We start from the raw sequence: 19,079 nt of genomic DNA on the forward strand, positions 1-19,079 counted from the left end.
GAATCACAAGTACCTTCCTCCTGCTGAAATGGAGGCTGTCTGGGAGAGATGGGGCTTTGCCTACGAAGATCCTGGGGGATCTGTGGCTGCCTTTACCCCCTCCCAGCATCAGTGCCCTCCCAGTGGACACTTCTGTCAAGACAACATAGCCTTGTCTGAGAGTAATCAGAAAGATTCCACTTGAGTCCTGACCCCAGTGCTCCTAATATAGGACTTGCCACTTTTCTAAAGGACCCAGATTAGAATCCTGCCAGGGCCCTTGAAGGGCTTCCCATCACTCTCTGTCAGAGGTATCTTTCCTTTTTTGTTTCTAATTCTCCTTCCTCCTTGCCATTTGTATATTTCCATCACCCTTTCTCACTCTTCCCTGGCCTCACCCATGCCTCACACCCACCTAACCTGGCTAAGAAGCGTCTGGTGAAGTCACCCATCCCTGTGAGGCCCCTGAATTTCTCTTGTGTAGTGTTGGCCATAGGGGTTAGAGAATAGGAAGAAGGGTGAGGGAGGCACTGGAGAAAGGCCTTCTCCAGTATAGTACTCAAACCTGCTCCACAACTGACATTTTAATTTTCCTGCCAGGAAAAAGATCTTCCAGTTGGAGTTACTCATTCTGATTCTTCCTTCAGTGACTCAGACCTTGACCGAAGGTAATGGCCATGAGGTAGACTCCTTGGGTTTTAGATAAGAGACTAAGCAATGGCCTGGAAGGCTGAGGGCCTAGGATTTCTCAGGCTAGCCAGTGTCTCAGTAAAGGCCTTTGCTGGTCCACCAGAAGTGGACAGACATAGTTATTGGGGTCAAGTAACAAGTATGACATAACATGATTACAATACAAAAGGTACTCAACTTTAGAAAAGGAAATTTTTACAGAATACTACATAGAATAAAACTGAAAATACTGGGGGAAAAGAATATAGAGAAAAACTACACATTACTTAAGTATAGATTATTGAATGCCAGGATAAAAGCAGGTCTAAGAATCAAAACACCAGGTACTCTGATACCAGTGGAATAAAGTAACAGCATGGTTAATTAGCAAAGGGCAGAAAGGCTATCAAAGAAAGCTATCTAAATATCAAAGATCAAGTGGAGGGGTGCCTGCCTGGCCCAGTCAGTGGAGCAAATGACTCTTGATCTTGGGGTTGTGAGTTCAAGCCCCACGTTGGGCGTAGAGCTTACTTAAGAAAAAAGATTAAATGGAGGTAATAGTCAAGAAAGGATTCCGGGCCATTTCCAGGAGCCCCTCTGCCAAATGTGATACCTTGGTGTTCTGAATGAGAAACCATGAAAAAATGGGGCAACCTGATGACTGAAAACACAGAAGTCTCGAAAATGGAAAAGAGAAATCCAGGGGCAAGAAAGTCGGCCTCAGTTATTACTGGGAAGATGGTAGGGCGCTCCTACATGGCGCTCTAAACTGGACAGGAATCACTGTACCACGTCACCCATGAGCAAAAGCACAGGCTATCCCAAGTCCAGAGGCAGATGAATCTCCACACTCAGATGGCACTCATTCAAGAGATTTTAGAAAACTGAGAAGTCAAAGCTGTTCCCACACTGCTAGGATGAGAAGACAGACCTCACTGTAACAGCCTCCCTAAGCAGCAGACCCAAGGCCCAGGGGTATCACATGTCCCAGTTATATCTCTGCCTGGCTTCTCATTCCACCCCTCAGGTTAGGATTCTACACCATTACAAATGCCACGGATTTTTAACATACGAAGGTGTTAAGAGAAAAGCAGTCTATCTGGATCTATTTTCATTTTTAAGTAGCCTACACCAAATTGAACCTCTGTCCCAATTTCAGTCCATGGAGAGAAAATTTGGACCAGGATAGGGGATTTTCAAAAATCTGTTAAATTGTACAAAACCTGGGACAAGATCAGAAATGGAGAAAATTTGGTAATCGGTGATGGCACCTCCCAGCTATCCTGGTGTTTTACCGTATCTATGGAAGTAGGTGGAAGCAGAGACCACTAAACAGGATTCCGTTTCAGTGGCAGAAAAGAAAGGCTCAGCAACACGATCTAGTTTAACAAAGATTAAGCATCTGTGATCCACCAGCATGATGCTTAATCCCTGGGGATATACAAAGGCCTATGAACAAAGACATACAGCACCATGTGCCAAGAACAGTGGAGCGCATGGAAGAGAAAGGTCAGTGTCTAAGGGAGGGATTTGCCTTATCTAGAGAGTCTGAGAATGATAAATAGGAGTCTGCCAGTTACACAGAGTAAAGAAGAAAAGAGGCAGAAGAAGGGCATTTCAGGCAACGGGAACATGCCTGAAATACTATTTGAAAATATACACATGGCGAAGACTGCTGGGATAAGCAGGCCATCAAACTAGAAGTAATCAGGAGGGCAAACAATAAAAGGCCCTGTCTGCCACTAAGGAGCTTGGATTCTAACTTTTGGACAGTAGGAATCACAGAAAGACCTGTGATCCAGAAAGTTCACCTTAGCAGTAATGTGAAGACCAGGCTGAAATTCATGGCGAGACTAGCTAAGCAACCACAGCTGAAGGCCAAGTGCAGAGGATGCCACTCATTCCCAGGATGTGTTAAGAGTTCATAAGCAAAGACAACTATTTGCACTAGAACCTGCCCTGGGGCATAGCAGTTGAAAACACCCAGTACTAGATAAGTCACTCTTCCCTCCCTCTTTTTCTCATTCAGCATCACTTTGCACTTCAGAATTTCCTGTCCAGCTTCACCTGCTTTCAACTACTCACAGAGCCCAGTGTTCATGGTGCCGCAGGTGAAGATAGAAATGGAGTCAGACTGTGACTTCACAGATGTGGACAGATACGGAAAAGAAACTGACGGCGAGACCACCCTCTAGGACGCAGCTTCCCCCAGATGTGGTTTAATCTTCATTGTGAGGTCGGGGCCGAATCCCTGAACTTCCCTGTACCCGGTTTCCTTATTTGCCAAACCGAGGGTCACTCCACTGGATAAAAAACTGATCTGTGGGTGAAAAGTACTACTTATGTGCAAAGCTATCTCCTTTTTGTAGTTATGAAAACAACAAAGGAAACATACTTTATTTTAAAATGCAGTCCAGGATAGAAATTATAACATGTCTCGAAATGAAAAAAATGCTTGCCTCCCCAAATTATAGCTAGGATAAAGGGGCAATAGTAAATTTTTATTAAAACAAATATCAATTAGATTTTTTTTTTAAGTTTAGATTTTAAAGTATCTAGCTGGTCTTGAAAGAACTATTAAAATGCTCACACTTCAGTACACCAACGTTGGAAAATTTGTTTTGCAACTTGGCATTGGGAAGAAATATTTCAAAGGTCCTATCTTTCCCTATCTCATTCAGTTTTCAAAGGGTCATTTGTCAAGTCTGAACCATCTGCATGCATTGCGGCCTCGTTCCAGCACAGAAGTGTGACTGGAGCTTTCCCAGATTGAAAAGCCGGTTGTGAAAGTCTGTTAATGAAAGAACCAACACATTACAGTGGGTAAATGTTTCTAAAAATTGTTCTTGTTAAAGTGAAACTTCAAACCACATGTTACATCAACAAAATGACCCTTTAAATTAATAGCACTGGTTTTTCACATCCAGAGTAAGATTTCTTTACACTTTCAGGTAGGCTCTTCCTACAAGTTTTCAATGCCCTGATTCCCAAAGTCAAACTCCCATCCACATGACTGCTGCATGTTAGGCAGAGCTAATGTAAAATATTAAATTATAACTTTGCAGTATTAGATTACTACTTTAAAGGAATGATTAGAAGCCAAGTTGGATAGATTAATGACACATTAGTAAAGAAGCTGAAACTTACTATCAGTCTGTCTTCAATCCCCATTTGACAAACATCAACATTGTTTATTTAACACCTACTATGTGCCTGATAGTCGCAACGCATCTGACATTTACTGTCTCCAAAACAACTATGGATTTGAATTTCAAGTAAATCTCTGGTTAGTCGCCACATTTACTCAAGATTACAAATGCAGGTGCTTTTTTCTTTATTCTTTTCTATTTTTTAAAGACAAATGACACTAGATCAGTAACATTTGGGTACTAGGACAGCTAATTGCCTCTGTGATCTTCAGAGCCTTGTACAGTGCCTGGTCCATGGAAAAACTCTGTGTTTATTAAATCTCAGAGCTCCTTTCCAAGGGATACTGCCAAGAGGTAAAGCTCTAAACCTCTCCCACTTGATCACAGCAGAATGACTAAGCTGCTCACTAATCCAGAACCATCCCCTGAATTTAAGTGTAAATTCTGTATCTTCATCTGCACCAATCCTGGAAGAGCTAACAATCTACCCTTAACATTTATTTTAAAACTTGGCTGATTTCCAATGGCACTGTGTCCAAATTAAACTGTAGGAATGTTATGGATTCCGGAGTAAATGTGCTTGATTAATCAAACAAGTTGGAAAAGTATGATGTTAGTTTTTTGTTGTTGTAAATTGATCACTGTAATTTCCACCTTCTATGTCATTTATATTTTGTACACACATGAACATTGTAATTTTGATAGCTTTTAACAGGTTGACATATTGTTACTTCTCCTTGCAGTAGGTCAGAACTATTTTCCCATTTGTAACTATAATTCAATAAAACTTAATCCTGTCTGCTCATCTTGGAAACTATCATCTTGTTACATCTCCAGAAAACTATCAAAAGAATAAAGGCAGGAGTGCTTGGGTGGCTCAGTCGGTTGAGTGTCCGACTTCAGCAGCTCAGGTCATGATCTTGCAGTTTGTGACTTCAAGCCCTGCATCAGGCTCTGCTGTCAGCCCAGAGCCCACTTCAGATCCTTTGTCCCCCCAACTCTCTCTCTCAGAAATGAATAAACATTTAAAAAAGAAGAAGGCAGTTGGCAGAAGAACAAGGAGGGAATAAGTCAACTCAAGTAAGTAAGTAAGTAACTTAAGTAAGTTGACTTACTCCCTCCTTGTTCTTTCTCTTTCTATCTCAAGCTGCCTGGAACAGGAGCTGCATCATCTGCCTGCAAAATACCCAGTCCTGGTAGAGAAGAGAGGATACATAGGCACCTGTCCCAGACTCAAAATGCGCACAGCAAACACCTTCCAATCTGTCAAATCAAACACACACATTGAAAAAAATGTATACAGAGGAAGGGGGCAGAGTGAAGGGGGGCAATGGCAAGCACATCAAGAAGGGCTGTGTAAATCCAACAATGTGTACATTGAACTGCATGGTTTAGACAGCACCTAGAATAGGCCTAACCACTGACATGAATCTTACAGATTAAGCTCCTGGCTTGGCACAATCTGTTGGGATGTAAGACTAAAAGGACTAGACTTGTTTCTCCACCGTGCTTTGTATCAATTTAAGGCACAGGATTAGGTGTCACCGAATACAAGAATATCTATGTCAGTTACATCCAATGAAAAAGATTAACTGTGATTAGGACACAACTAAAACTGTAGCAGGAAGATACGGTATTTTGGAAACTCATTCCACACCAGTCAGAAGTGTTTTATTAAAAAAAAAAAAAAAATGGGAAACACACACACACACACACAGAAAACCCTTTTAATCAGAAAGTCTGATTAAATTCAATATTAAGTTCTCAAAAACCCATCGGGGAAAGCCAACAGGTTACATCAAAGCAGGCAGCTGCTGACAAGTCTTTGGTGGAAAAGTAAGTTGCATACTTCTATAAGCTGCCCTAATGATTATCAAGCCCGAGTTTTGTTTTTCAAAAATAGTTTCAAGATATATCAAGGAAACATACAGACACCCTCAACAGTACAAAGATGTAACAATGAAGTTTAAGGATATAGGAAAAGCCAAATATGACAATACACACAAATCTATAAAATAAGCCTTTCAATCCTAGAAAAAAATGGGAAACCTCATGAATGTAATGCACATAAAATGAGGACTAACAACACATGGAACCACCCTAAACATTTTCCCAACAGTAAGCCATGAAATGACAGCTTAGGACACCATTAACATGTAGTTTTTACATACATTATGTATGTAAATTAGAGTAATTTTCTTCTACTCAATTACCATTTCTTCCTTTTTACCTTTTCCCTAATTTTCTCTAGCAACACTTTTCCTTTGGTTTAACCAGTTGAACTCAAAAGGTTTGGAACCTAAAGTGAGTATCAACTCTTATTGGAATAGCACTTGGGAAATGCAATCCTAGAAAAGGCAAATTTTAACTGAAGTGGCTTGACAAAGTTAAGCATCCGTTCTCACTGTGACAATGTCCTCCATGTTAATCACTAGGTTGATGGCTTCTCTTGGCTGGATCACACGACCCAGCATGATACTGGCGTGCTCCGTGGTGAGGTACTGCAGAGTTCTGTGCACAAACTCCCAACCATTTAAGCTTTCAATAAATACAAAGCATCATTTTAAACCATTTCGGTAAAATAAATAAAAAATATTGCATTTCTATTGGCCTGTTTTGCCTCTTGAACTGGCTTGGACTGTTGTTTGTGACAGAAGACACAACAGTTAATTAGTAGCAACTCCACGCTCCTTAGGCTTCAATACTTCTCGCTCTTCAAGCCTCAGCACCTTTTTTGCAGCAATAATGGTATTCTTCATTAGCATCGCCACTGTCATGGGACCAACACCCCCAGGGACTGGAGTGATGTAACCGGCTTTCTTTCTGACGCCTATATAGAAACAGGATAGGCAGACTGCCTTAATTATAGCAAAGGAAATGTATGCATTTTAACATACCATGGAAGAAGCATTTAAAGAAAAAGCAAGAATATATGTAAGCACCTTCATAAACCTCAAACTCATTAAAAAAAAAAATCACATCTACATGACTCAGGGGTAAAGCTTTTTTTTTTTTTTTTTTTTTTTTAAATTTTTTTTTCAACGTTTTTTATTTATTTTTGGGACAGAGAGAGACAGAGCATGAACAGGGGAGGTGCAGAGAGAGGGAGACACAGAATCGGAAACAGGCTCCAGGCTCCGAGCCATCAGCCCAGAGCCTGACGCGGGGCTCAAACTCACGGACCGCGAGATCGTGACCTGGCTGAAGTCGGACGCTTAACCGACTGCGCCACCCAGGCGCCCCAGGGGTAAAGCTTTTTGAACATACTAATAAAATAACATTCACATAATAAGGAGTTGTTCAATGAATATTTATACATTTAAATAACCTATAATTTACTAGTCATACTTTTCCCATATTAAATCAATTTCAAAAGAAATACCTGGATGGGTTAACTATATGTGAAGTATAATAATTATTTTTATGTTATTAATAGTAATATATTAACAATACCTACCTACAACAGTTTCTTAATTTTATTCTATTTTATTTTTTTAATATTTATTTACTAGATTTCTTTATATACTGTTTACCCAAAGCACCAAAAACAAAGTAATTTTCTGGAAAGTGAGATTTTTTTTTTAACGCAATCTTAAAGCAAAAATACTTAAGCACTTAGCCTTGTGTCTGATTGCTTATTAGAAATGGAAAGCTAGAAACAGACTTATCAACATAAAATTGAGATAAACATTATACCTTAAAAACTGAAAGGAGAAATCTACTAGTATACTTCAAAAGTCAGGAACGTGACTTTTTCCTGGACCATTTTCAACAGGTTCAGGTTTGCGATCTCCCCTTTCAATGTGAAAATGATAAATCTGTAACACCTTCTAGGAGACTGAATGGTGTCAGAAAGTCACTTCTTTAAATTTTCAGACTTGTTAAGTCATGAAGTCATTTCAACTATGAAGTAACCCTAAAGAAAGAATGAACACCTTCCTGAAAAGCTTATAGCTGGTCCCCATAATCTTATGATATAAACATCCTAAAATGATTCTAGAGTGACTACCATTTCTTAAAAGATTTCTCTTTAATTCATGTGGGATACATTTTAAATTACCAGAGTAACCTAAGTGGGTTTTTATTTGTTTTTTTTTTTAAAGTACTCTCTACCCCTATCATGGGACTCAAACTCAACGACCCCAAGATCAAGACTCGCATGCTCTACTAACTGAGCCAGCCAGGCGCCCCCAGAGTAATGTAAGTTTAAAAGTTAAAGAAAAAGTAAATGATCTGTCCTAAATGTCCATTAAAGGTAGTATTTACCGACTTTATATTTTAAGAAAATTATACTATATACCTTCAAAATCCACATCTCCAACCAACTTGGGTTTAGCAGTGATGGGATCTTGAATTCTATTTATTCCCACATCGATGACTGCTGCTCCCTCCTTGATCATATCTGCTGTGATCAGATTTGGAATGCCTGCAGAGACAGGAATGGCAGGAATGGTCACTAGTACTGAAAGAAAGATTCCACCTGTCACAGTCTATTCTGATTTCAATTTTAAGGGACATGGAAGAACTAAAAAGCTTATTTCGTGAAAACCTGTGAAAATTATTAACCAAGGAACAAATGAAACTTCACACAGTAAACAGAAATATTTGAGCCCATTTGAAGTAACATTACCCACCAAGTCTATAGTGAAAAGCCAAAAACCAACACCGCGCATACAGTTCCCACCTCATCTTTGTGGGCAGCTCACAGGGTCATCCCTAAAGGAATGGGAATGGGGTAGCAGAGCGGCAGGCAAATTCTAAGATTCTAAGGGCTGTCCTTCCATCCCCTCCCCGGTGTTCATACCTGCAGCAGAGACCACAATGTCTGCGAGAACTGTATGTTTCTTCAGTTGCTCTTTGGGAGTGTATCGATGAGATATTGTAACAGTGGCATCGCCTAGGAGTTAAAATATAGATGTCCTGATTTCTGAATCAAAGCTGAGATTGGATTAGGTCTTAATTAACCAACCCATTTTAGAAATTCACCATTTCTGAAAAAAATAATTGACTTAATTCATGTACCATATTTTCTGGCCAGCTCAGTAATCATTTACTTTTCAGAAATTAATACCCAATTTCTTATAACTTTCATCCCTTCATCCTATCTCTATCCTTTTGAATCATATATAATTAAATTTATTCCTTATCCCATTTAGCAGCCTTTCAAGAATTTTACTTTTCCTAAGCACAATGTCACTAGAATTACTCAAGGTTTAAAAAAATAAGTGTGTGGGGGGCGCCTGGGTGGCGCAGTCGGTTAAGCGTCCGACTTCAGCCAGGTCACGATCTCGCGGTCCGTGAGTTCGAGCCCCGCGTCGGGCTCTAGGCTGATGGCTCGGAGCCTGGAGCCTGTTTCTGATTCTGTGTCTCCCTCTCTCTCTGCCCCTCCCCCGTTCATGCTCTGTCTCTCTCTGTCCCAAAAATAAATAAAAATAAATAAATAAATAAGTGTGCTGAAACATATTTGGAAGTACATAGTTTTGCCATTATTTCTGATGTAATCATGTAAGATCATGATAATCACGTGTGATAACTGATTTATGAGGCTTTTCAGACAAACTCACAGAACTTGATGTAATGACACACTACAGCCTTTTCAAGTCAATCCTTTGCAATGGTCTCAGATTTCTTTTCTATCAAATGACATAGAATGGGATACTAACTTTGAACTGTTTCTTAGCCCCAACTATCCAAGCCATAAAGGAAAATGTGTAATTGCTGTCAACCATGCTTACACTCAAAACTCAAATTTAATTCTGAGGCATATCCATTTCTGTAGTAGGCCCCTAGTAAATGCATTTAAAAGTCTCAGGTGACACGAGTTCAGCTTGTCCTACCAAGATCATTCCCCAAATATGCCAAATATCTGCTAACAAAATCACAATAAATACACATGCAAAGTTTAACAAACATAGGACAGCCTCTGAAGGTTTGCACAAAAGGGAGGAGGGAACACTCCTCAGAACCCCACTGCCTTACCTCCAGGGCGCTCGTGAGCCCCATCTGTGTGTAGTAGCATTGCAATGGGCATTCCAACGTTTTTTGACCTCCCAGCCACAACCACATTCTTCCCCAGGGTTGGAATGCCTATGAAGAAATATATATATTTGCATTAAAAAGAGTGCTAGACTATCTTAGAATGAGCACCAAAGAAAAAGGCAGACAGATAGCCTTGGACATAAACCAGTGATAACGAAGGGAGTTACTAAGCTTGTTGCCCCATCAGTCAATGGGGCCTATCACCTGCTACATAGAGTGAAGGCTAAAAAGAGAGAGAAAGCACCCTGTAAGCTACAAAATGTTATAGGAGTGTGCACTATCAACACAATCAAATCTTAAGTTTCCTTTATGGGGGCTTCTGGATTAAAGAGCAACAAAGTTAAAATAGGCAAACAGTCAAAATAGGCAACTGCAGAGAGAGGTAGGCTCTGGGGTCAGGACTAGAGGATGTGTGGCCGGAGTATCGGAGCATCCATTCTGCTTACTGCAGGACTTTTTATCATCTGTAAGTACTATTTTTATAATAGTTAACACAGACATACAACTATAGGATAGACCTACCAGTTCGCTTAATTATTTCCCAGACACCCCATGGGGTAGCTGGTAACATGGAATACTGGTCCAAACACATTCGCCCTACATTAATTACATGAAAGCCATCAACATCCTTGTCTGGAGAAACGGCATTGCAGATCTTTCTCTCGTCCATGTGCTCTGAAAAAGAAGTCAGAGCAGTGGCCTTAAGTCACTGTTGTATAGTTACCATGGTCTGACTCCAACTTATCTGGTTTATCATGCAAACCAGTTCCCCTTCCACGACTTGCCTCTGTGATTTACTTGTTTGTCTGCACAGAAGGAACACACACCAGGCAAAGACAAATGCTAATATCAAAGCCAATATCCTCTTGTACAACTGCTTCCCTCCAATGCCATTTTGTATCAAGATCTCAATACCAGGGGTGCCTGCGTGGCTCAGTTGGTTAAGCGTCTGACTCTTGATCTTGGCTCAGGTAGTGATCTCATGGTTCGTAAGTCCAAGTCCCACATCAGGCTCCACACTGACAGCATGGGGCCTGCTTGGGATTCTCTCTCTCCCTCTCTCTCTGTCCTTCCCCCACCTGCTTTCTCTGTCCCTTTCTCAAAATAAATTTTTTAAAAAAGACCTAAAAATAAATAAATAAATAGGGGTGCTGGGGTGGCTCAGTCGGTTAAGCATCCAACTTAAGCTCAGGGCAAGGTCTCAGTTTGTGGGTTCAAGCCCTGCATCAGGCTCTGTGCTGACAGCTCAGAGCCTGGAGCCTGTTTCAGATTCTGTGTCTCCCTCTCTCTCTGCCTCTTCCTTGCTCACACTCTGTCTCTCTCTCAAAAATAAATAAGCATTGGGGCGCCTGGGTGGCGCAGTCGGTTAAGCGTCCGACTTCAGCCAGGTCACGATCTCGCGGTCCGTGAGTTCGAGCCCCGCGTCAGGCTCTGGGCTGATGGCTCGGAGCCTGGAGCCTGTTTCCGATTCTGTGTCTCCCTCTCTCTCTGCCCCTCCCCCGTTCATGCTCTGTCTCTCTCTGTCCCAAAAATAAATAAAAAATGTTGAAAAAAAAAAAAAAAAAAAAGCATTAAAAAAAATTTTTTTAATCAAATAAATAAATAATCTCAATACCAAATTAAGGAGCAATTAGTATTCTGAGTATTTATTCTAATAAAATATTCACTCTTTTGAATTTAACTCCCTTTAAGTCAAGTCCACATGAGGGGCCAGGTATATAAAGTAACTAAGAATCCTCTACTCCTCAGAAATCATTCTAAGTGGTGGAGCCCAAAACTCACCTGGAAGAGGCAGCTGAACAAGGAGGCCATCTACATTATCATCATTATTTAGTTTATTGATTAAATTCAACAGTTCTTCCTCTGAAATTGAAGCTGGTTTCACAATTGTCTCACTGTTGATTCCTATAAGATTATTTCAAGGTTAAAAAAAACATTGAGGCATTTAATGAGCAATGTTATGTTGCCTGCCATGGTATTCTAACCTAGAATGTTTTCATCACACTCAACCCCGGTAGCTAAAAAGCCTGAATCAGTTCCCAAGGCACCTAAAAAGGTACCTTCACAAATATACACACTACAGAATGTTGGCTTGACAATTCTATACATTATTCTACACTATCCTCATTAACTTCAATTTACAGACAGGGAGACTGAGACTCAGCAAAATTGAAACACAAGCCAGTTAGCAGTGAAGGCAATCCTTCCAGTTCCAAAGTCCATGTTCTTTCCACTGCACTGTGCTACCTCCCAGTGTCTTAAAAAGCCACAGCTTGCTATTTTCTAGAGGCTCTAAAGGTTTTTCAAAGAAAAGGGGAGCAAATGTCCACTGACTGATGAATAAAGAAGATATGGTATAGGGACGCCTGGGTGGTTCAGTCAGTTAAGCATCCGTCTTCGGCTCAGGTCATGATCTCATGGCTCGTGAGTTCGAGCCCCACACCAGGCTCTGTGCTGACAGCTCAGCACCTAGAGCCTGCTTCAGATTCTGTATCCGTCTCTCTCTACCCCCTCCCCTACTTGCACACTGTCTCTCTCTCTCTCTCTCTCTCTCTAATATAAATATACATTAAAAAAATGTAAAGATGTGGTACATGTATCATGGAATATTACTTGGCCATCAAAAAGAATGAAATCTTGCCATTTGCAATGACATGGATGGAGCTAGAATGTATTATGCTAAGCGAAATAAATCAGAGAAAAACAAATCCCATATGATTTCACTCATATGTGGAATTTAAGAAACAAAAAAGATGAACATATGGGAAGGGGAACAAGGAGAGAGGGAAACAAACCACAAGAGACTCTTAAGAACAATCTGAGGGTTGATGGAGGGAGGCGGGTGGGGGATAGGCTAGATGGGTGATGGGTATTAAGGAAGGCACTTGTGACGAGCACTGGGTAAGTATATAAGTGATGAATACTGAATTCTTCTCCTAAAACCAGTATCACACTGTATGTTAACTAAATTTAAATTTAAAAAAAGAAATAAGTAAAACCAACAAAGAAAAGGGCAGGAAGCCTCAATCCTCAGTGGTAATGAACGGAGTGTACTAAAAGCTCATGGTCCACCCACACGTCGTTTCACAGCCTTTCAGAAGGGAAGGGCACCAGGCACTCACACCACTGACCCACAGAGGAGCAGGGAGAGGCAGAACTGAGACCAGGAAGTCTGTGGTATAACAAGACCTAGAACACAAACCTCCCGTCACCCATACCCTCGGCTTCTACATTCAAAACTCTAACCACCTCTAACCTGCATGATTTAATTGGCTTTGGACTCAATTGCTGGAGAAGCTGAAAGCTATTTCCTAGAAGTCAGAGTCACTTCCTTCAAGCCTAGGACGGTGTTCTAGGCCACATCACTGAGGTCTCCTCAACCAAATCAAACTCAAACATCTCAGCCAGACTTGCATTATTGCTCAAGGAAAGCAAATGTAAATTGTGTTTAGTGTCACTTGTCAATGTCACAGAATTTAGCTTACATTCCAGAAGGCACCAAGAATACCAACCATATTCCTTCTATCCTAGTCTATAAACCTCCCCAGCAGATAGACTGGATTTCTTTATGACAACATTTTGGATACAGTTCAATCACATTAGCCTCCTCTGACTATGTCTTCTAATCAGACAAAATAATGAATGACAATGAAGTTTGCCCCAGGTAAGCCACAGTTTAGCAGCAGTCAGAGTTTGAGAGTGACACATACCCACTTCTGCAGCTGCCCTGGTTTTGTTGAGGACGTAGGAGTGACTCGCAGGATTTTCACCAACCAGAACCACGCTCAGGTGTGGCCGCTTGTTGCCCGATGCCACCCATTCTTCCACCTCCTGCCGCACTTCCTGCTTGATCTGCTGTGCAAGTTTCCTTCCAGAAATGACAACAGCTTCATTTCTGTGGAAGGCAACAACAGTCACAAAACCAGAGAGCTTAAATTTTTGTGAGAAGTAAAGATCAAACTATTAAATAAATAAATAAATAAATAAATAAATAAAAATTATTAAATACCCCAAACTTAAAAAGTAGATTAAAACACATGGTGCCTAATCTGAGGGACAATGGAAATCTGAAGGCCCAGTTCAAAGTGGTAAATCTGCGTCCAGCTACATGTTCAGGAAGATAAAGTTGACGGAAATAGTTATCATTATCACGCTGAAGCTCAGAGAGTGAAGTGACAGTGAGGACTTGGCAAGCTGGCTCTCAAATCCAGATCTGTCTGAATCCAGAGTCCAGGCTCTTCCTGCTACACCATTCTGCCTCCTGATCATTGACAAATTGATAGACCAAAAAAAAGATTTTCATTGCTTTATTTGACCCAACATCACTATGAGGTCAAACAGGGTTTCCTACGCACTTATATACCATTTGTAGTTTGTGTTTTGCCCATGTTATTCGCATCCAGTCATATGTTTCAAACCATTTCCCAGTTAAGTCAATTGGCTTTTAATTTCTATGATGCTTTCAAATATATAAATTATGTTATGCAATTAAACCAATAAACAACATTCTGGACAGGTCAAACCTCAAAATAACAACTGCTGCCCCCAGCCCCTCCTGGAGAAGACTTTCCCAGTAAGAATAGGGGCTGGGAGGAGACTAGTAGAGGTTCCATCTCATGGGTGGCAGTGTGCTCTACCCCGGAACCCCATGGCCTTCCACAGCTGACCGACTAGCAGTGAGTATCTGACATTAAGGACGACAATTTCTAGGCAGGCCAGTGGTCCAGTTGGTACAAAAGCTCAGTAAAGTGGGAGCAGTGGTAGTTAACCTAGACTGGTAAGAGCTTCTCCCCAAACCACATTCACACACTAGAACCACGGGGGACCTGTTGGTGGGAGGCCCCGAAGAAAGACATAGAAAAAAGCAAAGAGAGAAAACAGCAGTTACACTCATGGTAGACAGAGCAAGAGATGCAGAAACTGCTACTGGGGGTGAGGCAATGAGAAAACTCAGGGTCCAAAAGAACCTCCAGTTCCCCAAATCATGTTCAGATCTCTGAAAGGCCATCTCTTTCCGATAAGAACTGTTTATGCAGCTCTTCCTGGGTTCCAATGTGGAAGATTCCTGGTTTTCTTAGCATCTGCTCCCTAAGCATAAAGGTCTCAGTGTAAACAAGTCGTCCCCTTTAGATTTGTCCTCAGTATCATGAAGAACGCTCCAACCTCAAGGCTGAGATACACAACTATTTGAAATACTGAAACAATTTCCCCTTACAGCACATATTTAATTGTCAGGGATAATAACATCAAGGTACTAGTTATCTTGTAGGTCAGATATGATTCATTCCTTTTTTTCTTTTTAAAGATTTTATTTTTAAGTAATGTCTACACCCAGTGTGGGGCTCAAACTTACAACCTCAAGATCAAGAGTTACTTGCTCTATACGTGCCCCAGAAATGATTAATTCTTAAGACCACTGTTAACTATGGGTGTCTGGCTGGCATGTGACTCTTGTTCTCAGGGTGGTGAGTTACAATACATACATACATACATACATACATACATACATACATACATAAATGCCACTGTTAACTACAATGGAATTTTAAAGCTCCAACAGTCTTTAAGCCATCCATGCTTCCTTTCGATTTGTATTAAGATTAAATACCTGCTTTAAACCAGATGAAAATGTCTTAGATGTACAGCAGTAATTTTACGTTTAAACCTTATATTAATTTGTACTTGTATCTTGGGAGGTATTAAAAAGATATAATTTTAGAGTAAACGAAGTACTTTTACCCACATTTTATGTAATGATACTAGCATAGCACAAAGTATATAATAGTACTTCATTATGCCCATGGTATATTAAGGAATTGAAAACATGTTCACATTTGCAAATCTATTTCAGAATTACATCTGAAGGGGACTTAATTCAAAGGGCTTTGAACACAAACCCTCTGGCAACATTCCTGGGGAATAGCCCCAGTCCAGAAATGCATTTCCCAACCCTGGAGAAATTGGTTAGAGTTACACACACACACACACACACACACACACACACACAGATCCTTAATATATAATAGATATATTTATCTACTTATACACTCATAAGGATATGTGTGTAAACGTATATACACATGTATAAATATTCAGAAAGTCTTAAACTACCCTTCCTTAAAAGGTTCCTTTTGAAAGCAATGAACTTAGAGAAAATGATAGCAGCGCATTGGGGCTAAGAATGATATACTCAAATTAAGCACACAGGGTTCTGAGAGAACCCAGTGTTCCAAGTCCCAAAGGCAGGTTCTGGATGTTATGCCAATTAGCTTTCTAAAAACTGTCAAAGAGTAACAAGAACCAAAAACAAAGCCACAACACAATGAGTATCTTCTGTAACAGAACCTGTTTTAGCCTTCCTCTGCATATACAGCTCTGCAGAATGTGAAACACAGTCCTGCCAGTGAGTCATTACCTAATTTTCCATCATCTCTTTTGCCAAAGGGCAGATAAAATAACTGCTACCCCAAAAGAAACAGAGGCCCAACTTAGCCCCACAGGGAATCCAAAATGTATTAACTATATTAACTAACACTTATTTAAGAATTAAATGCTTTCACAGATGTGTTTAGAAAATCTTCCATTAAAATTATGAATGAATAAAAATAAAATAAAATAATGAATGAACAGACTAGAAAAAAGTCACAAGGACTGTTCAAATAAAATTCAAAACTAAAAGCCAACTCAGTAGTATTTTTACTTTCCTAATTCAATAGCTTTACAGCACTGTAATTTTCCATAAAAAAATTTTCAGGTGCACTTTATGATTCCTGATCAGGTTATTCTAGAAAGACTTCAGTTATCTACTAATTAATGGAACCAGTAATGAGTAAAGAAATCTACAAAGGGGGATGGAACTAACATCTATTAAATACTAGATATTTTGCTAAGAATTTTGTATACATTACTCTCAGTTACCTTGGGGTTATTATACTAACACTGGTATATAGAAGGGGAAACTGAGGACAGTAGAAACAAGATTCAAACACACTCAAACCTCTGCCTCCAAAGTCCATTTTTCCCTATGCCCCACTGTGTCTTAAACTATAGTACTATCTCTGCAACCATGAGTTTATGCTCCTGAAACTCTCTGCCAACCTCCTCTTCGCCAAAAAAGGAATACACACACTCATAAAACATATCATTGTTTTACATTTACTAGCCAGCAGTGATCAAAGCAATACCAGGAAACCATAAACACCAAACACAGTATTGCCTTCAGAGATGCGGAGCCTACTTGTTCATTCAGAAAGGCAAGTCAAAGGAGGGCATTTGTTACTGGAGAGTGAACAAACTGGTCCAGTTTTCTAGGTGATGAATTGAGGATCCTTACAAATCTCTTCAGTCATGAAAGCCACAGGCACACATGGCCAGAACTCAGGAAGGGGACAAGAGGGAGGTGAACAGACAGTAATGAGAGATGGGACTGGAAAGGCAGGTCAGGGTAAGACCAAGAGAAGTCTTGAGTGTCCTGGGTCTTCTTTCAAAAACGTATTAATCCGCATTCTGTGTTACAACAGCACCTTGGCAATGCCTCTAATAACATTTTTACACTGACTGGAAATTACACATGTGTTCTGCCCCTTGAATTCCATTAAGGAAAGAAGACTTGATCACCCCTGAATTCACACAGCTTAGCGCAATGCCTGCATGAAAGAAAGAGCTGCTGGTACAAGGCTTAGATCGCCGGCAATGCAAAGGCTCTAAAGGTGGGCGTGAGAGTGCGCAGGTTTAGGGTGACAAATCACAGGCCCCCTGAAGACCCTTCAACCTAGGTTTAAGAATGGGAGTTTGAGGTCCCGAAAGATCAGGAAAAAACCTATTACCTCCCTAAGAAAATGCAACAGCTCTTTCTCTCCTTTTCTTGGGTATTTAACCCTTCAGTTTACTCAGCCTGGCAGACCAACTCCGGGTGGACTGCATCAAAGCCCTGGTGAACACAGCACATGTATTCTCCTGGGAGGGGAAAGAGGCAGCCAGAAGAGCAGCCCGAGCCACATCCACCTCCCGAAGGAGGAGGGAAGTGCGGGTACCCGGCGAGCAAGCCGGCTCCGGGATTTCATCAGACTGCACCAACCCCCTCCGCCGCTAGGGTCCGGACTCTCACTGAAGGCTGCTCATTCAGAGCCGTACCCGGCGCTCGCCAAAGCGTACCCTCTGCTTTCCGCAAGCGGCTCGGCATCACAGCCAAGGGCGGCCGGCAGGTTCTGGCCAGTGACCTCGGTACAGTCCTGCGTTAATCGGGGCGCCCCAGAGCCCGCCTGCCCCTTAGCTCCGCACCGTGGGCCCCGTCCTGCGGACGGACTGACCCCAAGAGAGGGCGACGCCCCGGGGCTGCGGGAGACCTGCTTCCTCTGAAAGGCCGGTTCCGGGTATCAGCCCATCCCACGGAACGATGGCCCAGATCGCAGCCGGGGGCCGCGCGCGACTGCCACGCCGTCCCGCCACCGCCCGGGACGGAGATGCTCAGCAGAACGTCCCCCAGCGCCCCTCCGGAGCCCGGCCGGCCCCCCGCCCTCGGTTCCCTCAGCTTTCGGCGCTGACCTGGCTCCCGATCCTCTTACCGAGCTACCGAGAGGTGGAAGGGGCGATGACGGAGGCGGCAGTTCTGCGCCGGCCGGAGCAGCCGGATGGCCAACGTGGACACGAGGGAAGGAGCAGCCATCACCCGCGCCGGTGTCCGCGCCAGGAGAGAAGCGCGCGCGCGGGCAGCGCAATTATACCGCGGCCGCGTGGCAGGCCCCGCCTCCCGCCCGCACCCGTTGGTCCCTTCCCAGTAAAGTCCTGCTTACGATTGGAGCAAGAAGAGCTAGGAGCAAGGCCCTGAAAGGCTCGGAAGCTTCGATAGCCTGCAGAGATTGGCTGAGGAAGGCAAGCCCCTGCCAAACACAGCTAGTGTCACGGAAGGCCGGCTAACGCGAACAAGAGTTTGTTCATTCATTGCTTGAACAATTATCTGAGCGCCTACTGTGTGCCAGGCACCGTAAAGAGTGGATAGGAAGATAGACAGAATACCAACTAATAAATGCAGAAGAATGATAGAAAGAAACTATTTGACAAAATCATAGTAAAAACAGATCACCGATAGATGTCAAAACAACTGGATGAAACTGGATTAGGAAAGAGGTATGTACTTACTGGGTTGCCAGATCTTGCAAGTAAAAATACAAGACACTCAATTAAATTTGAATTTTAGATAAATAATTTGGGAAGAGGGATATACTTATACTAAGATAGTATTCG

General features: G+C 41.8%; 2 protein-coding genes across 7 annotated transcripts in view; one reads left to right on the top strand and one right to left on the bottom strand.

Annotated features, from left to right (window-relative positions):
* The window catches only part of SLC4A5 (solute carrier family 4 member 5), a 113,847-nt gene extending 109,236 nt beyond the window's left edge, over positions 1-4,611 (top strand). For 5 of the 6 annotated variants that reach the window (XM_058683652.1, XM_058683651.1, XM_058683653.1 and 2 more), the window contains 2 exons: positions 580-647; positions 2,678-4,611. In XM_058683652.1, coding sequence (XP_058539635.1) covers positions 580-647; positions 2,678-2,843 — 234 coding nt within the window. In that variant the 3' untranslated portion in view covers positions 2,844-4,611. The remainder of the gene's footprint in view (positions 1-579; positions 648-2,677) is intronic. The other variant, XM_058683655.1, reaches the window with a different exon arrangement.
* An 897-nt stretch (positions 4,612-5,508) lies between these two features.
* Positions 5,509-18,545, bottom strand: MTHFD2 (methylenetetrahydrofolate dehydrogenase (NADP+ dependent) 2, methenyltetrahydrofolate cyclohydrolase). The gene is made up of 8 exons (XM_058683657.1): positions 18,401-18,545; positions 13,547-13,731; positions 11,619-11,741; positions 10,359-10,511; positions 9,777-9,884; positions 8,602-8,694; positions 8,098-8,223; positions 5,509-6,627 (listed from the first exon to the last, which is right to left on the bottom strand). Exons 1-8 carry the CDS (start codon positions 18,499-18,501, stop codon positions 6,464-6,466), a joined length of 1,053 nt encoding a protein of 350 aa, XP_058539640.1. The 5' UTR covers positions 18,502-18,545; the 3' UTR covers positions 5,509-6,463.
* Positions 18,546-19,079: the final 534 nt, after the last annotated feature.

This window comes from Neofelis nebulosa, chromosome 9, assembly GCF_028018385.1.
Source record: "Neofelis nebulosa isolate mNeoNeb1 chromosome 9, mNeoNeb1.pri, whole genome shotgun sequence".
NCBI lineage: Eukaryota > Metazoa > Chordata > Mammalia > Carnivora > Felidae > Neofelis > Neofelis nebulosa.